Here is a 19968-nt window from a genome sequence, read left to right on the forward strand (position 1 = left end):
AGATATGTGATGGTGCATTAGTACTGCAGACCCAGCAAAGCGTCCTCCCTTCTCCCATTTGCTCTGGAAGGAGGCTCCTCATCTCATCTAATCTCATGCACTGCAATTATGGCACATTCTCCCCTTTTCTTCTGTTGCTTTGTGCTTTCTTCTCACCTTGTGTTTGTAATTGTTTCTGTGCAAGCCGGTGTGTTAACAACACTTGAAGTATTCAGTCCTACAGTACTTAAAGCCACGCCAGTAACTACAGTGTGTACACAGTGTGCAGGTGTTGCTGCAGGGTTACATACCAATGCAGGTTCATAGGTGCCTTCATGCAGTCCAGAAAGATTGACTTGGCTTGGATGCAAGACTGGATCTATTCAACCCAATTCATATTTTGCAAAAATGGATTTGGCATGCAGGTGGCCGTCTTCCTGCATAACTTATTGCTCGGACTATGAAAAGGACCCCCAGGGACTCACAGCACCATGCACATCATTATAGACTAAAGGGGAAGAGCAAGACTTGGCTAACTTCACTAAGGTGATGCTAATTAAAATGAAATGCCCTGAGGCAAGTGTCTATGTTTTCTGGCGTCTAGACAGGAGTTTGGACACTGGACAGTGCTTATGCGTCTCTCTCGTTTCCCCCCCTCTTTACACAACTACATTTATCAAATCTGAACATGATATGACATTACATTATAAAATCTGCTATGTTCTTATTCCCCATGCAGGCAGCACAGCATATTATATTACACATTATGTTCCAATATATTCATAAATAGTGACCAAAATATTAGAGCTTGGAGTCCTTCACATTTGTATGTAAATTACATCCTGCACATACTTCTGTGCATTCATTAAAACTCTGAACTCTGACTGGGGAGGGAGTCTGGGAGATAGATGGGGCATTGCTCTGAGTCTAATGATCATTATAGTGAAAGAAAATATATAATATTTAGTTTTTGGTGTCATTAAAATGACTGTTGACATGGCACACTGACTATCTAGAAAAATAAAAAATACATGGCACTTCATTTAAAAAAGATTGCAGTCCCCTGGCCTATAAGACATTTAAGTTCTATAAGATGTCTAAATCTTCAATAGGTACTGTCATGAACAGTGGTATGATACCCATAGACGTATCGGGGGTGGGCAACTTTGACGATCAAGAGGTCCACTATATTTCCACACTCACTCCAGAGGGCCACAATGCATTTGGTATCCGATCATACCGTACAAGCTTGTAGATCAGCTATTTTTGCTATATTTGAATTGAAATTTTTTAATTTTGAATTGGAATCATGAAAGTAACCTTTTTATTTAATTTCAAATGCATTTAGTTAAATGTTAACTTTATAAACTAAATACATTGGACATAAAAAAGACAATAAGATTAGTCATTCAGCTATACTAATATAGACTAAAGTAATTAAAGCAGGTCATGTTTGCATATTTGGACTTGTAACAGCTGAAATCAATAATATATCAGTATTCTGATATTAACCATGCGGGCCACATTGAGTGAAGGTGGGGGCCACAAACATATAGTGAGGGGTCGTCACAGTGCATTGATACCATATTAGCCTATGAGTCCGGCCGCACCATAGGCTATACCATCTACATACAACACTGGGCCATTATCATCACAGTTTATCACTAAGCAAATGTCAACGGTAAGATTAATCATATAGCCGTGGAGTCTTATGTTAACGGCATTGACATTTGCAGGTGGCCCCCCCAATGATTTAAGATCCATCACATCATCCAGGCCACAGCCGGGATAGAAATAATAGCAGTCTTAAGCTTAAATGTTGGGCCATATAAATGTATAATGCCTAATATATTTACTAGCCTATACCGGTATACTGGTTAGAGATCAATGAAGAAAGTGTGTGTGTGTGTGTGTGTGTGTGTGTGTGTGTGTGTGTGTGTGTGTGTGTGTGTGTGTGTGTGTGTGTGTGTGTGTGTGTGTGTGTGTGTGTGTGTGTGTGTGTGTGTGTGTGTGTGTGTGTGTGTAGGCCTACTCACTAAAAGCACTAAGGGTTGCATGTTGACATGCTATCTATACTATATGCTAGCCTACAGGCATGGGGCCTGGGGTTAGGCTATATACACATCATTTTCACAACAAAAAAAAAAGAGGGGAAAAAAATCCGTGGCAATAAATCGGCTTAATGGACAGAATTAGTGGGGGTTGAATCCAGGGTAGGATTAAGGAAAATTGTGTGAAATAAAGAGCGGAGTGATCAGGAAAGACCGTGCGTGGTTCTGTCTGGAGGGAGGGGGGATGAGAGAGAGAGAGGGGGGAGAGAGAGCGAGAGAGAGATTTTCTTCCAAACCTATCCCTTTTTTCTTTCCAATTCTGGACTGCACGGCTGAACGTTGCTTCATGTTGTCTCTTCCGAGAGAATATTCAATTTCTAATTGCAGTGCAGTGTCCTGGATTCCGTCGCGAATGCCATATTCACAGCTGAACTTCTAATTTCTCACTTATACTTGAGCCGCATCATGAATAGTTTCAGGGCGCCTCTCTATCACATACCTCTGGAATGGTGGGGATTACGCAGCCGAAAAGCGGAGAGCATGTAAACGCAGATGGAGTTTGGGATTTATTGCAAAATAAGGGAAAGATGACCGTCTTCTCTTTGTGCTTGCTCCTGTGCGCAGATCTTCTGGATTTAGCCGTCGGTAAGTCAGTAACCTAATTTGTACCTATATGCGCGGAATGCGCCCATGTCAATCAATCAATCAATCGCCATTTGGGAGTCGAAACCGCTCATATCATTCAATGCGCAATGGTCTTTTGACGCGTTTGGAGATCAGTCAGTCACAGACAGTCTATAGAGTAGACACAAGAGACGTTTTACCGAACGGCTCAACATCAGCAACCCACCGAAGGCGATCGGTGTCGTGTCTCTCATGCCAACTTTCCCTCATGCCGACGAAGTCGTAGAAGAGCGATCGATGAATGATAAACGACTCGCCTGTATGAATGTATCATGTGGCGACATGGCGTGAAACGCTTGGGGTGTGGTGGGCATTGTGTGAATCAAATATTATTTCATTCTACAATATGTAGTTGTAGCCTATGACAGTCACAGGTATGGCCAGAATGCATGGCTGCACGCGCACTTCTAACACGGCCAAACTACATGGTTGCAGCGCGCACTTTGTCATGAGCAATATGGCTTTAAAATAATAGCAAATTTAGTAGGTTATTATATGTTATGGGCTGTAGCCTATTTGCGACACATCTGCTGAAGTTGTTGGTCTCAAATACAGGTGGAACAGCTTTCATTCCGGTCCGTCAATGAGACGTGCTGCTATGCATTGTCTTGTTTTTTCTTCTCCGTCGAAATGTTCAGCTGTGTAGTAGGCCTACGTTATTAATATGGCACAAATAATTTATTATGCAATTGGAGATTATACATGTGTCTGGGCTCTAAGTAATTAGGCTGCTAAGTACGTGCATGCTGTATTGATGTTCCCTCTGTGTGTGTGTGTGTGTGTGTGGTGTGTGTGTGTGTGTGTGTGTGTGTGCGCGCGCGCGCGCGCGCGGGGGGGGTGCGTGCGTGCGTGTCTGTGGGCGGTTGTAGGCAATTTAATATTAAAAACAACAGAAAACATGATATGACTTATGACCAATTAGCTATCATGAGCCAATCCCATCCTGCAGCCTTTGATTGTTGTTGCTTGTGTCATTGTAGTAGGCTATTGGTATTATATTATGTATTTACAGTAGCTATATCAACTGTCTAAATGTGCTGTGGTCATCAAGAGAATATTAATACATGCCTTGCTGCTGCAGCCCATTATAGCGCATTAGAGCATGACATTATGTAGGCTGCAAGGCAAGTTACACTTGATTCCCTGTTTTGTTCAGAGAAAAGCTGTCATTACGAATTGTCTGATGGTTGGCCAGTGTTTCTCAAACTTTTTCATGTCATGGAATAGGTATTTGGCCGTCCCCCAGCTGAAAATATTGTGTCGGGGATCTCCCCTGCAGGCAGTAACATATTTATAATATTGTTAAAATGTTTATTTAATTATTTCTCTTGTTTCTTTTTTATATATATAACAGGTCTGTATACAAGCTCATAATGTGTTGCATTGGGTTGTGAGCTTGTAGGTCTGCTATATTCAAATAGCAATGTTTAAGGCTTACATATGTTTGCCCTTGACGCCAAACAAAGGTGACTCCTCATTGTTTTGTGGACACCCATTGACCAAATTCGATAAATTAGTAAGTGATGTTATTAAGTAGGCCTATTTGTGGTAGGACAATCTTGCTCAGACGGAAACACCACAGGGACAATATGAAGGCTTGCTCACTGTGGGCAGCTCATACAAGCTCAGTGAAATGATTGCCTTTTTTCTTAAACACTCACAGTGTTAAACAGTTACACAGTGATGTATCACAGCTATTGTTATGACCTTGCTATGACTACGTCACTTGCTGCTATACTTCAGGGTGTAAGATTAAAAAACAGCACAGATAGAGAAGAGATAGGTCATTATGGTGTGCCTGGAGCCCTGGATTGTCTTTGACTTAAAATCATTCAGACCACCCGTCGGTTGTTGAGTGCTGACATTGTCCTGTTTTCAGTGCACAACACACTTTTGGTAGGCTACACCTTAGGGCGGTATTCACAAGCATATCCTTTACTATACTATTCGACAGTACACTTACTTCTCCCCTTTATCATTTTATCGCTATACTATATGTTTAAATTGATTTTGTTTTTAATAAATCAAAGTCATTCATTCACTAGTTCATTCGTTCATTGAGCCATTCGTCAGTTCATTCACTCATTCATTCATTCATTTCACGAGGGGATAAATTGTTTAGATGGAACAAAAAACAACATCTTGCCACTCCAAATTCATCACTCAATATGTCGTAATCACTGATTTGAACAACTATAGTAATGTCTGTTAGAGAAACCTCTTAAACTGTACTTCAGTGTCAGCATTTCGTTTTGTTGTAGTGGTGATTACCCACATTTACAACAGAAAGCTTCTAACTTTATCTTTATTGTGGATTCCATCCCTATGCCCTGTCACAATTGGCCAGATGCCTGTGCCTTTATTTATTAAATTCTGCTTCATGCAGCCTCATCCACAACCTATCCACTGGTGATGTTGAGCACTTAACCATTGTTATACAAGCCCATAAATGTGTTCAACGATTCAAATTATTTCACTTTTCTTTCTAAGACTGAACTTTACACACCTAAAGAACACTTTACTCTTGTCAAAACTCAAAAGGTACTATAAGAATCCATTACCCTTTTGTTGTGTTGGTCTGGAATGCAGGCAGAATCCTTATTTTGGAAGCAATCTCTGAAGTCAATTTTCTATTACACATGTAACTTGCTCTCATGCTATTGAAGCAGGTTGATGGTGCACTCTGTAGTCAAGGCAGGAATGAAAGCAAAGCACCCTGATGTTAGTTTGTTTTAAAAGTGGGCTGCATCATGGTAAAGCTCTAAGATAAAAAGAAAGAAGATAAATATCTCGTGTCCTAGTGTTTCCCTGCAGGAAAATCTATAGACAACGTGGTGGTCAGAGAGCTGGAGGTGTAGGACTGTGAATGTGGCCGGATGTGGATGAGTGTGTTATGTCCCTCTCTGTTTTTACCCTGCTAGCAGTGGGGCTCAAATGGATGGCGATGTCAGTCCATCCAACACTTAGGTCTCAAACAAGATATGATCCACCCCTGCACCGCTCCCCGCGACACCCTGGTCTACACTCCAAGCTGTAAACTTCCTCATGGCTCCCAAGCTGTTGAAAGACAACCCGATTACTGAATAGGCGGATTGCTATGAAACTTGCTGAGCAGCACATTCATTTCTCCCACTGTTTGACTCATTGAAACATTCTACCAGGAAATCACGCAATCAAATAAAAAAAAAAACAGCTGCCATCCACTCACACGTTACAGGATTTTCTTAACTGCCTTTGTCTTGGCTCCTGTACCGTTCCACTTCCGCGTTGATCAGGATGACCCTAACTATTAAACGCATGCACACTTTAAATGAGGAAAAACAGAACATTGCTAGCATGGGGGAAATTATTTATTTACTCTGGCAGCGAATGAGTCAAAACACACATTTCACACACACAATTCTAAACAATATAATTAAAGGAGCATTCAGTGATTTGCAAAACCTCCCGGTCCGCCCCGGTAACAAGATGTGCACATGCACGCACTACAGTGGGGGGGACATGCGACAGACCAACAGCACACACACAAAGGCCTGCCCCCTCTCGATCATGATTGGCGGAAGGCCCCTCTCTATCCTGATTGAATGAAGGCTACCTAGCCAAAAATGAAACCTACGGTTTTTTGACCCCCAGGGGTTAACTGGTCAGCACACTGTATAGTAGGGAGGATTATCACAACAAAACAAAAAAAATAAGTGATATTTGAATTAAGTGAAATCACTGAATATACCTTTAATGTTAACAATAGTATTATTGCTTCATATACCAACACAGTGTGATATATTGACAATAAATAAATAAACTTTATTTAAACTAACCATAGTAAAAAGACTTGGAAAAGTCAGGGTTAATCACTGTATCCACCTTTGAAACTCAGGTGAGAGTTTTGTCCAAATACAATGAAGTATTATGTTTGTAGGAATTTCTCAGTCACAGTAGTTGGCAATTCTTGCTATGCCCCCTTTCTGGTTTGTTTTTGTACCTCAATTGACTCTAGGGCATTTATCTGCCTATTCTCATTTGTTTGGAGAGGTTCTCCTGAGCAGGATTGGTTTTGACCACACCACTCCAACCCTGGAGTGGTTAGTTGAAGTGTTTAGTGAGCTACACAGTACAGCAGGACAGTTATTTATTTTTCAACAAAGCTAGTTCTTAATGTATCCTAACAATTTCCTTTAGGACTTTTGTATGTATGTACTGTACAAATAGGCTACAATAACATAAAATCAAATTTCCTCTAATCCTCCATCTCATCTCCCTTTCACTCGATCCTGTGTGCACATCTTGGAATGTCTATATCACAACAACATTGGATATATTCGGCAGAATCGTCTTTTTTATTTACTTTTACTTCTTGATGGAATTTTTAACTCATCATGTCAATTATGCATTGAACAAAATATGCCCCTACAGTATATGGATTTTGTGTTATAATACTCTTTCAGTGGATTAAGCACAAGTTGTTTCATTACACTGTACAGCAGTTCCCAAACCTTTCAGGTCAAGACCCAAAAGAGAGATTAGACGTTGGCCCAGGCTGGGACCCAAACTAGTAAAGATAGCACACAACGCATCACTTCGCACCGCGTTGCAAGCTTGTAGATGTACTTATTATTTTATTTATGGATTTTCTTAGATTTGTTTGTTCGTTTTAAAACTTAAAATATATAGATTTATACTCTAATCCTGACCCATACAAATTGGTCTGTGACTCACGTATGGGTCCCGACCCACCCCTTGGGAAACAGTGCTGTAGCCTACAGTATACACTATACAGTATGGATTATTGCATACTGCATGTGCAAATACCAGCCATACTGTACTGTACTGTATGTTGAATTTTAAACAGATGGAAGTGGGATCACGTTTTGATTGTGATCAGAAAATGGGAAATGCTGGCAATTTGCTGCCAGTAGAATCTTGATAGTAACATCTCTCCATTTCAGCAGTGATAAGTGAAATAATTATCAGTGTTCATGATGCCATGAACTAATGTGCATTGTAAAAGGTCACCAGGAATATTGAGCATTAAGCACTAGCACTATTCTTATTCAAATGGCTATCAAATGCATTGGTGTGCCTGTAACAGTGTTCTTGTACAAGTATAGTACAGAGAATGGAAGTTGCACAGAAACAGAGTGACATTGTAACCCACATGTGGTCCAGTATAATGTATCTGCCCTTCAAACATGATTTGACAGATAAGTGTAGCGAGGTTATAATATATTGGCTTCCACTCTACTTTTAATATGAATCAGCATTTAAGCAGCTGACAATATTAATTGTTATAACTAGACCGGTGCCTGGCTTACTCAGGATGATCCAAGTTGGTAATGCATGCCCCACCCAGACATGCATTGCCGGTTAAGACACATGCGTGGTGGGTTGAGACTCACCCGTGGCTCTCGAGTCCCGACATGCGTTGCCGGTTAAAACTCACCCATGGCCTCCCTGTGAGGTTAGGGTTAGGTTTGGGGTTTGGGATAGTCTAATGCGTGTCAGACTGTTAGTACATCAGACCAAACACATGCATTTTGCTCTTCAATGGACCCTCACATGACATCTATGTCATCATTGCGACTTCAGCTCCCACTTACTATAGAAACGTGCAGGAAGCATGTAATGCAGGAAACATGTAATGCTTGCATCCATCACATCACGCTCTTCATGTAATCAATGGTCTGCCCCAACCCCATGTGAAATGCACTCCCCAACTAGTTCATTCCACAGTTTTTGATTTTAATAAAGTAGTTTTATTTGTTTTCTCATGCCCCCCATGTAAAGCACATTTGAGTATTCATATAGACACTAAAGACACTTCATATAGGCACTTGCTGCACTTACTCTGCGGTCGCTACTCGCCTTTAAGGCGTCTTACTGGTAGATAGTTAACACAGCTGAGGGTAATAACATTCATTGTGGGTGTTTCATTTATTTTGGGTCAGCATGGACAAACCCTGTATAATTGACTTAATGCTTAATGATATTAACGCCAGCTGTGCTTATGCATCTATGACACATCAATATGTCTGCTGTGAAAAGGCTTGGTTGTTGGTCACACTGCTTCAAGTGTTTCTGATGGTGTAATCATGGGCATGCTAGAGTTGAGCTCTATGAAAGGAAAATAATGTCATGTTTGATCAGTTGATCTATCATTTCTGTGCTCTCACTTAGACTTCAGCAGCACATAACATTTCATGAGATACACTATCATTTACATACTGTATATACAGTAAACCTCTGCAGCTGATTTGTATTCACACTATACATATATTGCCATGTTTCTGTTAACTTAGTGTAAACTAGAAAATAAATTGCTCATCTGACAAATTTGGGGCAGAGGTTTGTCCTTGGCCTCTAGGGAGTGTGTGTGTAAAAGGTTTCACTCCAATCGGACAGACACGCACATGCACACACGAACGGAGGCATGGACAGGGACAAAAACATAGTCTCGCCCATGCTTTCGGCCTGGTGGAGACAATAATATGAACACAAAAAAGGCTACAGCTCAGAAAAGTGAAAATGTCATTATCTTCCCTGAAGAATAGTCCCCATTACCTTTGCTTCTTTGAAAGCTAAGTAAGTGACCATCAAGAGCTGTGATTACCTATTACAGTATAGCCTGCGGCTATCCAGTGAACATGTCATTACCATTGTTGCTCACTTTTTACATACATAGGAATTACCAACCACATTTAATTTTATGGGGGGGGGGGGAATTATCTTGGGGCATAATGGTGACCCAGAAATGACAGCTTTTGTTCAGAGGTTTCAACCATGATTTCTTGTCCATGCACTGTACTGTACAATGCTAACCTCGTCCTCGCCTCACCAGTTTTTCCACCTCGGAGGAAAGCCTGGTCTCTGTTTCAAAAGTCTGTATGATCCGGTCTGGAGTGGATGATATCGTTACGTCATGTTGTAGTATTGTTTTGTAGTCAACACAACAGGCAGGAACAATCAAACGGAACGTCCTTTTCCCTCAAACCGGAAGAATAACAATAAAAGCTCTCGTAGCCTGCAGCTTTTATTGAGGAAACTCGGTTTGAGGGAAAAGGACGTTCCATTTGATTGTTCCTGCCTGTCGACTACAAAACAATACTACAACATGACGTAACGACATCATCCGCTCCCGATCGGATCATATACCCGAAATGAAATGGTTCCCAGGCTAGTACAATGCTAGCCTGGATCCAGACCTGCGGATGGCGGATTTAGCCGTGGATAACTCCAGTTTAAGGTGGATTCGGGTCATTAAAATATATTATAAATTAATATTGGATAAACAGCGGGTGAAATAATGCGGGAAATAAATTAATGGCATTTATCTGTAAGCTTTTATTATAGCTTTTAAAACGCACAATATCTCGGCAAAATCTCGCAATAAATCATACTAAAATTCAGCGAATGTCTGTCTGTCTGTCTTTCTGAATGTCCCTGACAGCGCTTCATCTCAACATTGCCTGGCCCAAACACTCCCACTTTTCACACACAGCCATGGACCAGAATTATATGGAGGTCTTAATGGAGCCCTTTTCCCCATTTCACACATTAATGATTTATAATGAATTTATTAGTGGATTAAAAAATGCAAAAATGGCTATTGTACTGTCAATATCACATCAATATGAATGCAAAGTAGCGGTCCATGTGTGGACAGGCTACCTGTCGCCGTTGTGCATGGTGACATGTGTGCTAACCGTGTAGTTTATCAGGAGAAGAATACCAAAGGATGCAACATTAATTTATTAGTGAATTCACCTCGCACCCTCACACACCTGCGTCCCTTGGCGACACCTGCATCACAGGCCACCGTTCTCACCGTTACCCCACTGGCATGCTTCCTCTAGCTAGCGCTGCAACACAACAAATTGTGCCCTATACAATTTGGCGCCGCTGACTGTGTGTGTGCGTGTTCGCCGTGTTGCATCCTTTGGTAAGCTTCTCCTGATAAACTACACGGTTTGCACACATCTCACTATGCACCGCGGCGACAGGTAGCCTGTCCACACATGGACCGCTACTTTGCATTCATATTCATGTCATATTTACAGTACTACGGCCTTCACAGTGTGTGTGTGTGTGTGTGTGTGTGTGTGTGTGTGTGTGTGTGTGTGTGTGTGTGTGTGTGCCAGGAGGCGGTGTGTGTGTGGGTGTGCGCGCGCGCACAAAGTGACCTCACAATCTCCGATCATCTTAATATATTTATATACGCTCCAAAAAGCGTTTATATTTTGCGGGACAGACGGATGAGGAGCAGAAATGAAGCGCCAGCATATCGATCCATTTATCACCACGGAGAGCGCCCTGGATGAGGAGATACGAGTCATTCATGGGAGTCAATGACAAGCTAATAGTTGCACACAGCGTTAGCATACGGCAAGCGAAAAGCGAAATGCCAAAAAAACAAATAGGAATCATTCTGAATATTCTTATCTCGCCCCGTGTCGTTTGGACGTCGCTAGGACGTCCACAGACGAACGCACCTCTCGGTTCCAATCCTTATGACGTTTCCAGACGATTTATGTACTAAATGTGCGCGCGCGTGTGAGAGGCACGCTAAACTGTCAACACTTCTACAATAAGCAACAATATAGCTGACTGTCAAACATCATTGTCCAATGTTCTTTCAGAGCAGTGGTTCTCAAACATTATGCATACAGTATACACAGCACATAACCCAAAGTCTGCAAATACTTTGAGTGTGCATATCCCCGGGTATGGACTAGTTGGAATAATTAATCAATGCGGTAATTAATCAACAGGCGGATTATAAATATGCACACGCGGATTCGGGTGACAAAAAAAGGTCTCTCGCCCACTCTCTGAGTGGACTGCGTCTTTTCAGGAAGGAGTCTGATACTCAGGCAGTACAATGCTGCATAGTGGAATGAAACGGCTTTGACTGAAAAATGCAAATGACCTCCAATTATTTTGTGGAGTCATGTAGCACCTGGTAGCTTTGTACATTTTTGATCTGAAGATTTGATCTGACTATTAATGAGAAGAGTAGTCTAGGTCAAATGTTCCAGTAAAATATATTAAACACGTTTCCCCACAGATTTGAAGAAAGTCCTACTGTCTTTCAACAAAACTAAAACTAAAACAAAACTCAACAAATCAGTACTGCTTTAATTACTGTCAATAATTTGACACAGCATAATGATGTTTCTGCTTCTATAACAATGTAAACAGAGGAAGAGCAGTGGTCCACTATCAAGAAATAACAGACCACATAATATTGTGATTGACCAAACAGAATTGAGCATTAACAAACATGTAATATATGATGTTGCTTTTTTCTGCATCCTTCTAGGTTTGTATCATAATGAGAATATCTGCAGTACTACTAATCCGGACAAATTTGAAAAGGTGAAGCTTCCATTAGTACTCGTACAACTAACAACACCATGATTGCTCTTTTAAAAAACAGAATAGCCACTGAGTAGACATGCCTGGCTAATGCATGCGTTTGTTTTTCTGTTAACATTGAGAAAGAAAAGTTAACTGCCTAAATGCACCATGCATAAAGTTAAATGCATGGTGTGGGCAGAAGCAGAACCATGCATCCTGCTGCACTGGATGTTTTAATAATGGTAGACCACATTTAAGACAATAATAATAAAACATAGCATACATTATCTGTTTGCATATCAGGTAAATGTGCAAATATCTCGAACCATCCCTTTGACATTTTGGGACCAGCTAAGTGGTTCATGCAAAGCCAGTCATTGTAACCCCATTAACATATTTTATTAACAGTAGGAATGTTCACTATTGGCTTGCCTTGGAGCATCATTCATAACCCATGGGGAAAACCAGAGGGCTTATGTGTCTCACACTGCAAATAATGCAACAGAATCTGCAAACATTATTCCAAACTATCCTCCTCTGCTGCCATCACATACACCTCTTGCATCGGAAGTGAGGAAGAAAATCTCCTGGTAGATAAACTTTGTCAAATTTGACAAGAAATACAGCGCAATTGCCATCTCAGGCAATGACGATGGCTTTGCCACAAGCAAATGCTTGTGGCATTCAAATGCTTGTGGCAAAGGAGTTCAAACAGCACAGTGGCTCCCCCCCCCCTCTACCCATCCTGCACTGTGCAAGCAAGGGCTGGCTTGTTGTCTGTTGGCTTGCGTGGGAGTTTGAAAGAACCAAGATTTTCTCAGCAGCTGGTGGTGCAGAAATAGGCAAAAGAGTTGAGAAGCTTTGCTCCAAAGGGGCTCCCAAGATGGGCTAGTTTAAGGAAGTGTAATGCTCCTTTCTCTGTCATCAATCAGTGAGTGTACAGTATTTTTAAATGGTGTCAATATTCAGGACCAGCGCATGCACTTCTGCTGCTCTTGGCAAAAAAAAAGGAAACTGTTGTAATGTACTGTACCATAGCGACAGCAACACACAAAGGCCAATATCCTATACATGAAGCAAAAAGCAGCAACAACACACCCCCAAAACAGCATACACATACTGTAATACAAATATTCTAGTACAATATGTATGACGAAATATGTGAACTCATACATTATATACATTATATATTAGACTCCATATTGGAGACTTGGGTAAGTGCTCACATACAATATACACTAGTATCTCTGCATGCATGGTTCACCAGAGGGTTTAAAGGAGAATTCCATACTAAAAGGCTTTCTTACCTTTCTTTGTAGTTGTTACGTCCCCACCAAAGAGGTCCAGGTGTTATTTTGTGCAAAAGCTCCTTATTGGCTATTTCCCTACCATAAGCCCTAAATGAATTGCATTGAATTTCTTTGTATATATCCTCTCTTCATAATGTAAATAATATCCCAAGCGGAACACTTTACTACTTCTTTCGATGGAAATAAGCGAATTAGCATAACACCCCATTTCCCCATTCAATTCCCATTCAATGCAATGCAATTCATTGAGGGCTTATGGTAGGGAAAATAGCCAATAAGGAGTTTTTGCACAAAAAAACACCTGGACCTCTTTGGTGGGGACGTAACAACTACAAAGGAAGGTAAGAAAGCATTCTAGCATGGAATTCTCCTTTAAGCTTATAATTTGCTCTTAAACAGTACAATTTGTAAATATATAGTAGGCCTACTGCTTAAATACACAGATGATTTTTCATATGTCAATATACCATATTGTGATAATTTGGTTTAGTTGCTTCCTGCCTGGTACGAGCAAGTGAAATGACTCAGCTCACGTGTGAGCTCACATTTCAGACTCAGAATCAGCTTTATCGCCACACCACAGGTTCACGGGTGTAAAACAGTGAGTGGAATTAGGGGGAATGAGAAAAAACAGGACTAAAAAAAAACATAACGTTGTGTAGATCGACTTCTCAGCAAAGCGATTTGGTGTAGAGTGGAAAACCTAATACACTGCCAACTCCGTCAAGTTAATTAAGTAGAGTTAGATAATAGAGTTAGTGGTTAAATGACACAAAGCCTGCCCTGCTGTCCAATCCTAATCTTCGGCTAGACCACCCTAACACTGGGTTGCGGACACATTATTATGGGTCTCCTTAGTTTTGGTTTCCTACAACATTTTCCAAAAAGCATCCCCAAAAAAGTTTAACTTTTCATGAATTAATAACAAAATCTAAAGATTTTTTTCAGTAGGCCTAATGTCATGAAGAAATGATAGAAAAAACGAAGAAATTCCATAAATTAGAACAAATATTTAAGAAGATCTGCTATTTTCACTAGTTTGGGTCTGTATATGTTTAGGTTCAAAGGAACGTTGAAGATTGAAGAAGTATTTGCCTCAATGATGATGATTATTATTAGTATTATTATTAGTGTGGAGTAACGGACCTCCTTGTTTTTAAATAGACAATTATTGTGATGCTTTAATGAACCTTTACAGACCAGAGGCTTCCATTGCATTAACTCCAGCATGCAATAATCATATATGACATTAAAATATTCAACTTCTCTATCCTTTTTATTTTTGATCTCTGCTCTATATGCTTCCTTTATTGTCTCGGTACATAAAGCTCAAAGACTACTGTAGGTTTTCCACATTTCCACATTTCCGCTTTTCTCTCTCTGGTTCCATGACAACAACCTCCCCTAACTGGAAATAACGGCTTTACCACAATACCGGTATTCATAATTGTCCAGATTACCAAGGGCTCTATTCTATACTCCTGTTTTCACAAAATATGCGATCTGCAAACTCACGCTATGACACGTTGTGAGCTTGTAGATCAGCTATTTTGCCCAACGTTAGTCCCAGAATAGGGATGCTAGGGTTCAAGTGGTTAATTCAGAGAGTCCCATTTCCCTGCTGTTTATGTGCAATCTTCAAGTCAGTAATAATGCATTATGGAAGGGTTTCATGAAAGTCCAGATTATGTACAAAAAAAGGGGAAGAGATGGGCAAGGCAAGAAAAACAACAACCCACTAATCTGTACTTTGACGTCAGTCTAGATGGGCTGAAGCTGTGCAGATGGGAGCATGGGAAGATTGTGTGGGTTACTGTATGCAATTCATGACAACAGATTATTTCCTTTTATGCATGCTGCCTTCCTCCCAATGAGCCACCGAGACACTTTCTTCCCTAGGGATAATGTTACTGAATTTCTGTAGGGAAAAAAAAACCAAAAAGACAATTTATAGTCTGTTGTACAATGTCGCTTGTGAAAAATAGTCCCGTTTCAACACGTGAGCTTGTAGATTGGCTATTTTGTGTGGTACTAGCGTGAGATGAAATATACATCAGGCTTTAGTCAGGTTTCAGTGAATTGGTCCTCCTATGGAACGACTCATCCCCATCTCCACAACATCTGTCATTTGTGATAACATTTATGTTTGATCCACTATAGGACTTGTCATGCAAGTGCAGTGAGTTAATCTCCGCATGTGGCAGGTGCCATATATATATATATAAATAAATATGTTCATGGTAACTCCAGTCACATGTGGACACAATATTGATGTCATGGGGCTTTTACACATGCTTTTACAGTATGTTTCATACAATCTATAGCACTGCTGCTTGACAGGACTGTTGAACAATTAAAGACATGACACACTCATAATGTTCTGTCCTGCTACCTGCTACAAAAAGCTCAAATTCAGATTTGGTTTTTTTAAAGGCAAAGGTGGACAGATAGAGTAGCCTACATGGCTACATACAGGGTTCTACATTTTATCACTGTCTGCTATTGTCTTGCAAAATGTGTTTATATTTAAACTACATTCCAGAGGACAATTTTAGAATGTTACCCCCTTTTATTTCCCTCTATGGGGGTGTCACTGTCAACCATAGAGATAAAATAGTGACATGCAGAATGGTATAATGGCAACCATCTTACCTGAGTGCTGTTCTGAACTGAACCGGAGCTACAGTCACAAACTACACAAAATATTCATACATAATAAACCGTAAGTTGCTTGCCACTTCTAGTCAAGAGGCAAGCGTGGACTATAGATATTCAGGGAAAAACCCTTATTTGTTTGAACAGCAGCATAATGAGACTATGGGAGTGAAACAGCCTTTGCTTTGTATTGACTCTCGTCTCTCGCTGATTGTTTATTTAGCTAAACGTGTAGTTGTTTGGCTGAGCAACATAGTCTTGCCATTTTGCTTAGAAGCTAGCTTAGCATCAGTCAAACAGTGGCTGAGCACGGAATGTGAGGACAGAAAAGTGAGGACGTCAAAAGCGATTGGCCGGATGTGATGTATGATGATAAAAGCGCCCCTCACTTCACACAAGTTCGATTTTTCGTATAACATTACAATGATACCAATAAACAACATCATGTAAATTATGCAACATTGCACTTCTGACAGGTATGTTGCAGTTGTTCCGTGCTAATTGTAATCACAGCTGGCAATTGTAATTGTGCATATGCTCCCATTAAAGGAAGTTTTCATGTGTTTAGTGCTGCTATGAATGCAATCCAGTTACACACAGAGAATGTGCTGCATGTGGATCTACTGAAGAGATTTGAGATGTTTTAATAAATATACATTTTCTGCAAGGATTCTCAAAGGGATTTGATACTATATGACAAGAGCTGCCCCGAGTCACAGGAATTAATTATTGGTTGAGTACACACATAGCACAAGAAATTAGAATGCAGTGGAGGTTAATCCCTCGACAAAGTGGCATTGAATGTTCTATGGCTGTATATAGAATGTATATATATATATAATGGAATGTCAGCCATTCAAGGGCTACACGTTTTCAACTTTTAGTGTTCTATTGTAGATGAAGATTGCAGGAGTTGCAGTTGCAAGAACAGGGAAAGTGCTGGCAGCCACGGAGAAGATGACCGAGATTTGTGACTGGCACCCCACTGATGAAAATAGATTTTATGTAACACATAATTACACACTTACATACAACAACACAATCATTGTGTTTATTTTTCCTAATGTCCTAACAGTTGACAGTTAACTTAATGCATAAGAATTGAATTGAGTGCTTTAAAATGCTTTTTCATTGATTGATACTGAATGTTACTGGAGGCCACGGCCACCATGTTCCTGTGACCAATTGATGTTGATCTCCCATAGAGTTACAAAGGATAGAGGGTGGACGAAAAGCTCTACTTCCTAATTTTTTCGATTTCAAAATGCAGAAGTGCTAATGAGCGCTCCATGTTAAACCCCAACTGCGTAGGGTTTACGCGTGCTACAATGCACGGGCCTGCCTGCAGTCCAGCTTTGACCAGTAGGCGGCTTCAACATTGGCCAGCCGCTTTGGGGGCTTGGTGTCTCCCTCCTGATGGAAGGAGGTCATCGCAAGGATCCGTGAACTCACAATATAGATGGTGGGAAAATCTAGTGTCCAATCAAGTGCGCTGTCTGCTTCCAATAATTTATTTGATATTGTCAACCATTATGTGTCCCGCCTGACATCAGGGTTGACATTTCTCAATGGAAGTGTAGGTAGGGAGACACATCCAACCACTGCAGATGTGATAGTTAAATTATTGTACTATCATATCACATATATTTTTTTTTATCAGCACAACCCTAGTTTAAGTATTGTATTTCTCTGTGGGGATGGACATAAAAAATTGATTTACCATCATAAAAAGCTCACATGGGATGGGTAAGTCTGAGCGCATAACATATCTGGTTAAAGTACTGCAGCCGACTGGTTTGAATCTGACCCATGGCACTTTATTACATGTAATCCCCCTCTCTCCAGCCTTTCCTGTCTCTTATTTCCACTGTATCTATCTGAAATACAGTACAAAATAACAAAAATAGGCACACAAAAACACACCTGAATGAGTATGGTCACTCAGCCACACTACAATAATTAGCTACATCTCTCACCTCTACTCCACTACCACTACCACCGGGGCCCGGCTCGTTGTTTATGCTACACCAGCAGGCAGCAGCTACTGTACCTCAGAGTTGGATGGCAGTTGTGTATTTGTTAGCTCTATAGGCCTTCTCTCAATCCTCCTCTTGGATAATTAAGCAGTGTAATTCCAGGTTACCAAACGGGTACTAGTTTTCCAGCTCAGGTTTTCTTAGGGAAGAAACACTTTTGCCAGTGCATGGTACCCTACCATGCACTCACCCTGTTGCACCGCCGATCCGACCAATATGCCCACACAGTATGTTAGTCATTTGTCCCTTTTATGCACATTTAGTAACGAACGCTCCTCTCAACTGGCCGGTATCAATCATAATATTACGTTACATAACATTGCGTGTCTCTAAAGATCTCTGTTACCCGTTTCCTGGTCATGTGACCTGAGTAACCAATACATGAAGGCAGCGTGTGTGGCAGCCAATCAGGACTAGGTCCTCATAGTATGACTCATGTATGACTAGGTCTTCTACATTTCATGAGCTTTCACTAGTCAGGTTTCACCGACAAAAAATCCCATCTATGCTAATTCAGTATTCAGGATGGGTCTGGTTTTAATCTGGTATTGAAGTTGTTTAGTGATTTTAGAATGTCAGTGCTTGTTTGGTCTGTTCTAAACATCATTAGCTGCGCTGCTGATTGACCTGAGCTTATACTCTCCTTGATGTTCAAGCTTATTGACGACAGCATCGCACACTCTGAGAGCAAATTAGATTTTTTTACCAGCGGGGGATTTCAAGGCACCTCAGTCTTTAGACCTGTCTATAATTTGTTGCATCAAGCAACTTGACACAACATTTCTGAGGGGCGCTATAGCCCCTCCAATGTCTGGCTTTCAGGAATTACATCACATGTCAGCCAAGTCTATGGACTTTTTTGTTGTTGTTTGTTTAGAACACTTTATACAAACGATGTTTGTTTAAAGAAGTGAGGCGTCCCTCACTTCACACACTTGTTTTGTGTTTTGTTTTGTTTTTTCAACCGAGTGTGTGTATGTGTGTCTTTAGCAGCACGGGTGTGTGTCTATTTGTCGATACAGTATGGCCATATACTAATGACATCAGAGTTGTCATCTCAGGACTCCTAAGCCTTGAAATGAATGGACAGGGATTTGTTCCTGTATAGCTTAATAAAACCAGTAAGAAGCAACACGAAGCAACATATGGAATGAATTCTGTACTGGCCATATATGGAGCATGTCTTGAGTGTACAGGGTTTGATGAGGTCAGATCAACATATGGAATGTCAGAACAGGTCAGCTCCATATATCGAGATCTAAGGGTGACAGCGGGGGCAGTGTCTTGAGTGTACAGGGTTTGATGAGGGCCCAGGTAGGGCCGGGCTTGTTGAGAACTTGTTGAGAACCCGTCTAGAGTTTAAATGGACAGGTACAGTATCAGTAAAAAGGGAGACATCGAAAGAAGAAGTATGGATGGGGAAGGATCAACATATGGAATGTCAGACCAGGTCAGCTCCATATATGGAGATCTAAGGGTTTGAGGTTTGAGGTGCACTGTAAAATTGCTGGCCGATATTGATGACATCAGGGATCTCCATATATGGGCTTAATATTGATGACATCACTGACTGAATGATGGGAAATGCACAATTTCATTGTTAACTGCGATATGCGGTCGCAGTTAAATCATCAATGGCACCGCTCACTTCACACCGGGTGTAATTTTAATTTTCATGAGCGATAACTGGAAGATTTTGGTTAGAACTAAATTCAAGATTGTCTGCATCACGCAACCCTGTGCAAAACTCATCCATCCTCCTTTTTTATTAGCCTGTTCGTTAGTTTGACATTCTGCATATTCAGACTGTAATTAAAGTGATGAATATGTGGTGGGAATACTGAAAAGGAAAGCTGCATGCAATGTCTTTGGACACAGTTGTGAGTCCTCAATTGTGGA

The 19968-nt window shown here is 40.8% G+C and overlaps 1 protein-coding gene across 2 annotated transcripts in view; it reads left to right on the forward strand.

Annotated features, from left to right (window-relative positions):
* The first annotated feature begins 2404 nt into the window (after positions 1 to 2404).
* Positions 2405 to 19968, forward strand: part of igsf21a (immunoglobin superfamily, member 21a) — a 241920-nt gene continuing 224356 nt past the window's right edge. For both annotated transcript variants that reach the window (XM_080776203.1, XM_080776202.1), the window contains exon 1: positions 2405 to 2675. In XM_080776203.1, the coding sequence (XP_080632329.1) occupies positions 2537 to 2675 (139 nt within the window). In that variant the 5' untranslated portion in view covers positions 2405 to 2536. The remainder of the gene's footprint in view (positions 2676 to 19968) is intronic.

Source organism: Protomyctophum bolini (genome assembly GCF_963924005.1).
Source record: "Protomyctophum bolini genome assembly, chromosome: 2".
NCBI classification, from domain to species: domain Eukaryota; kingdom Metazoa; phylum Chordata; class Actinopteri; order Myctophiformes; family Myctophidae; genus Protomyctophum; species Protomyctophum bolini.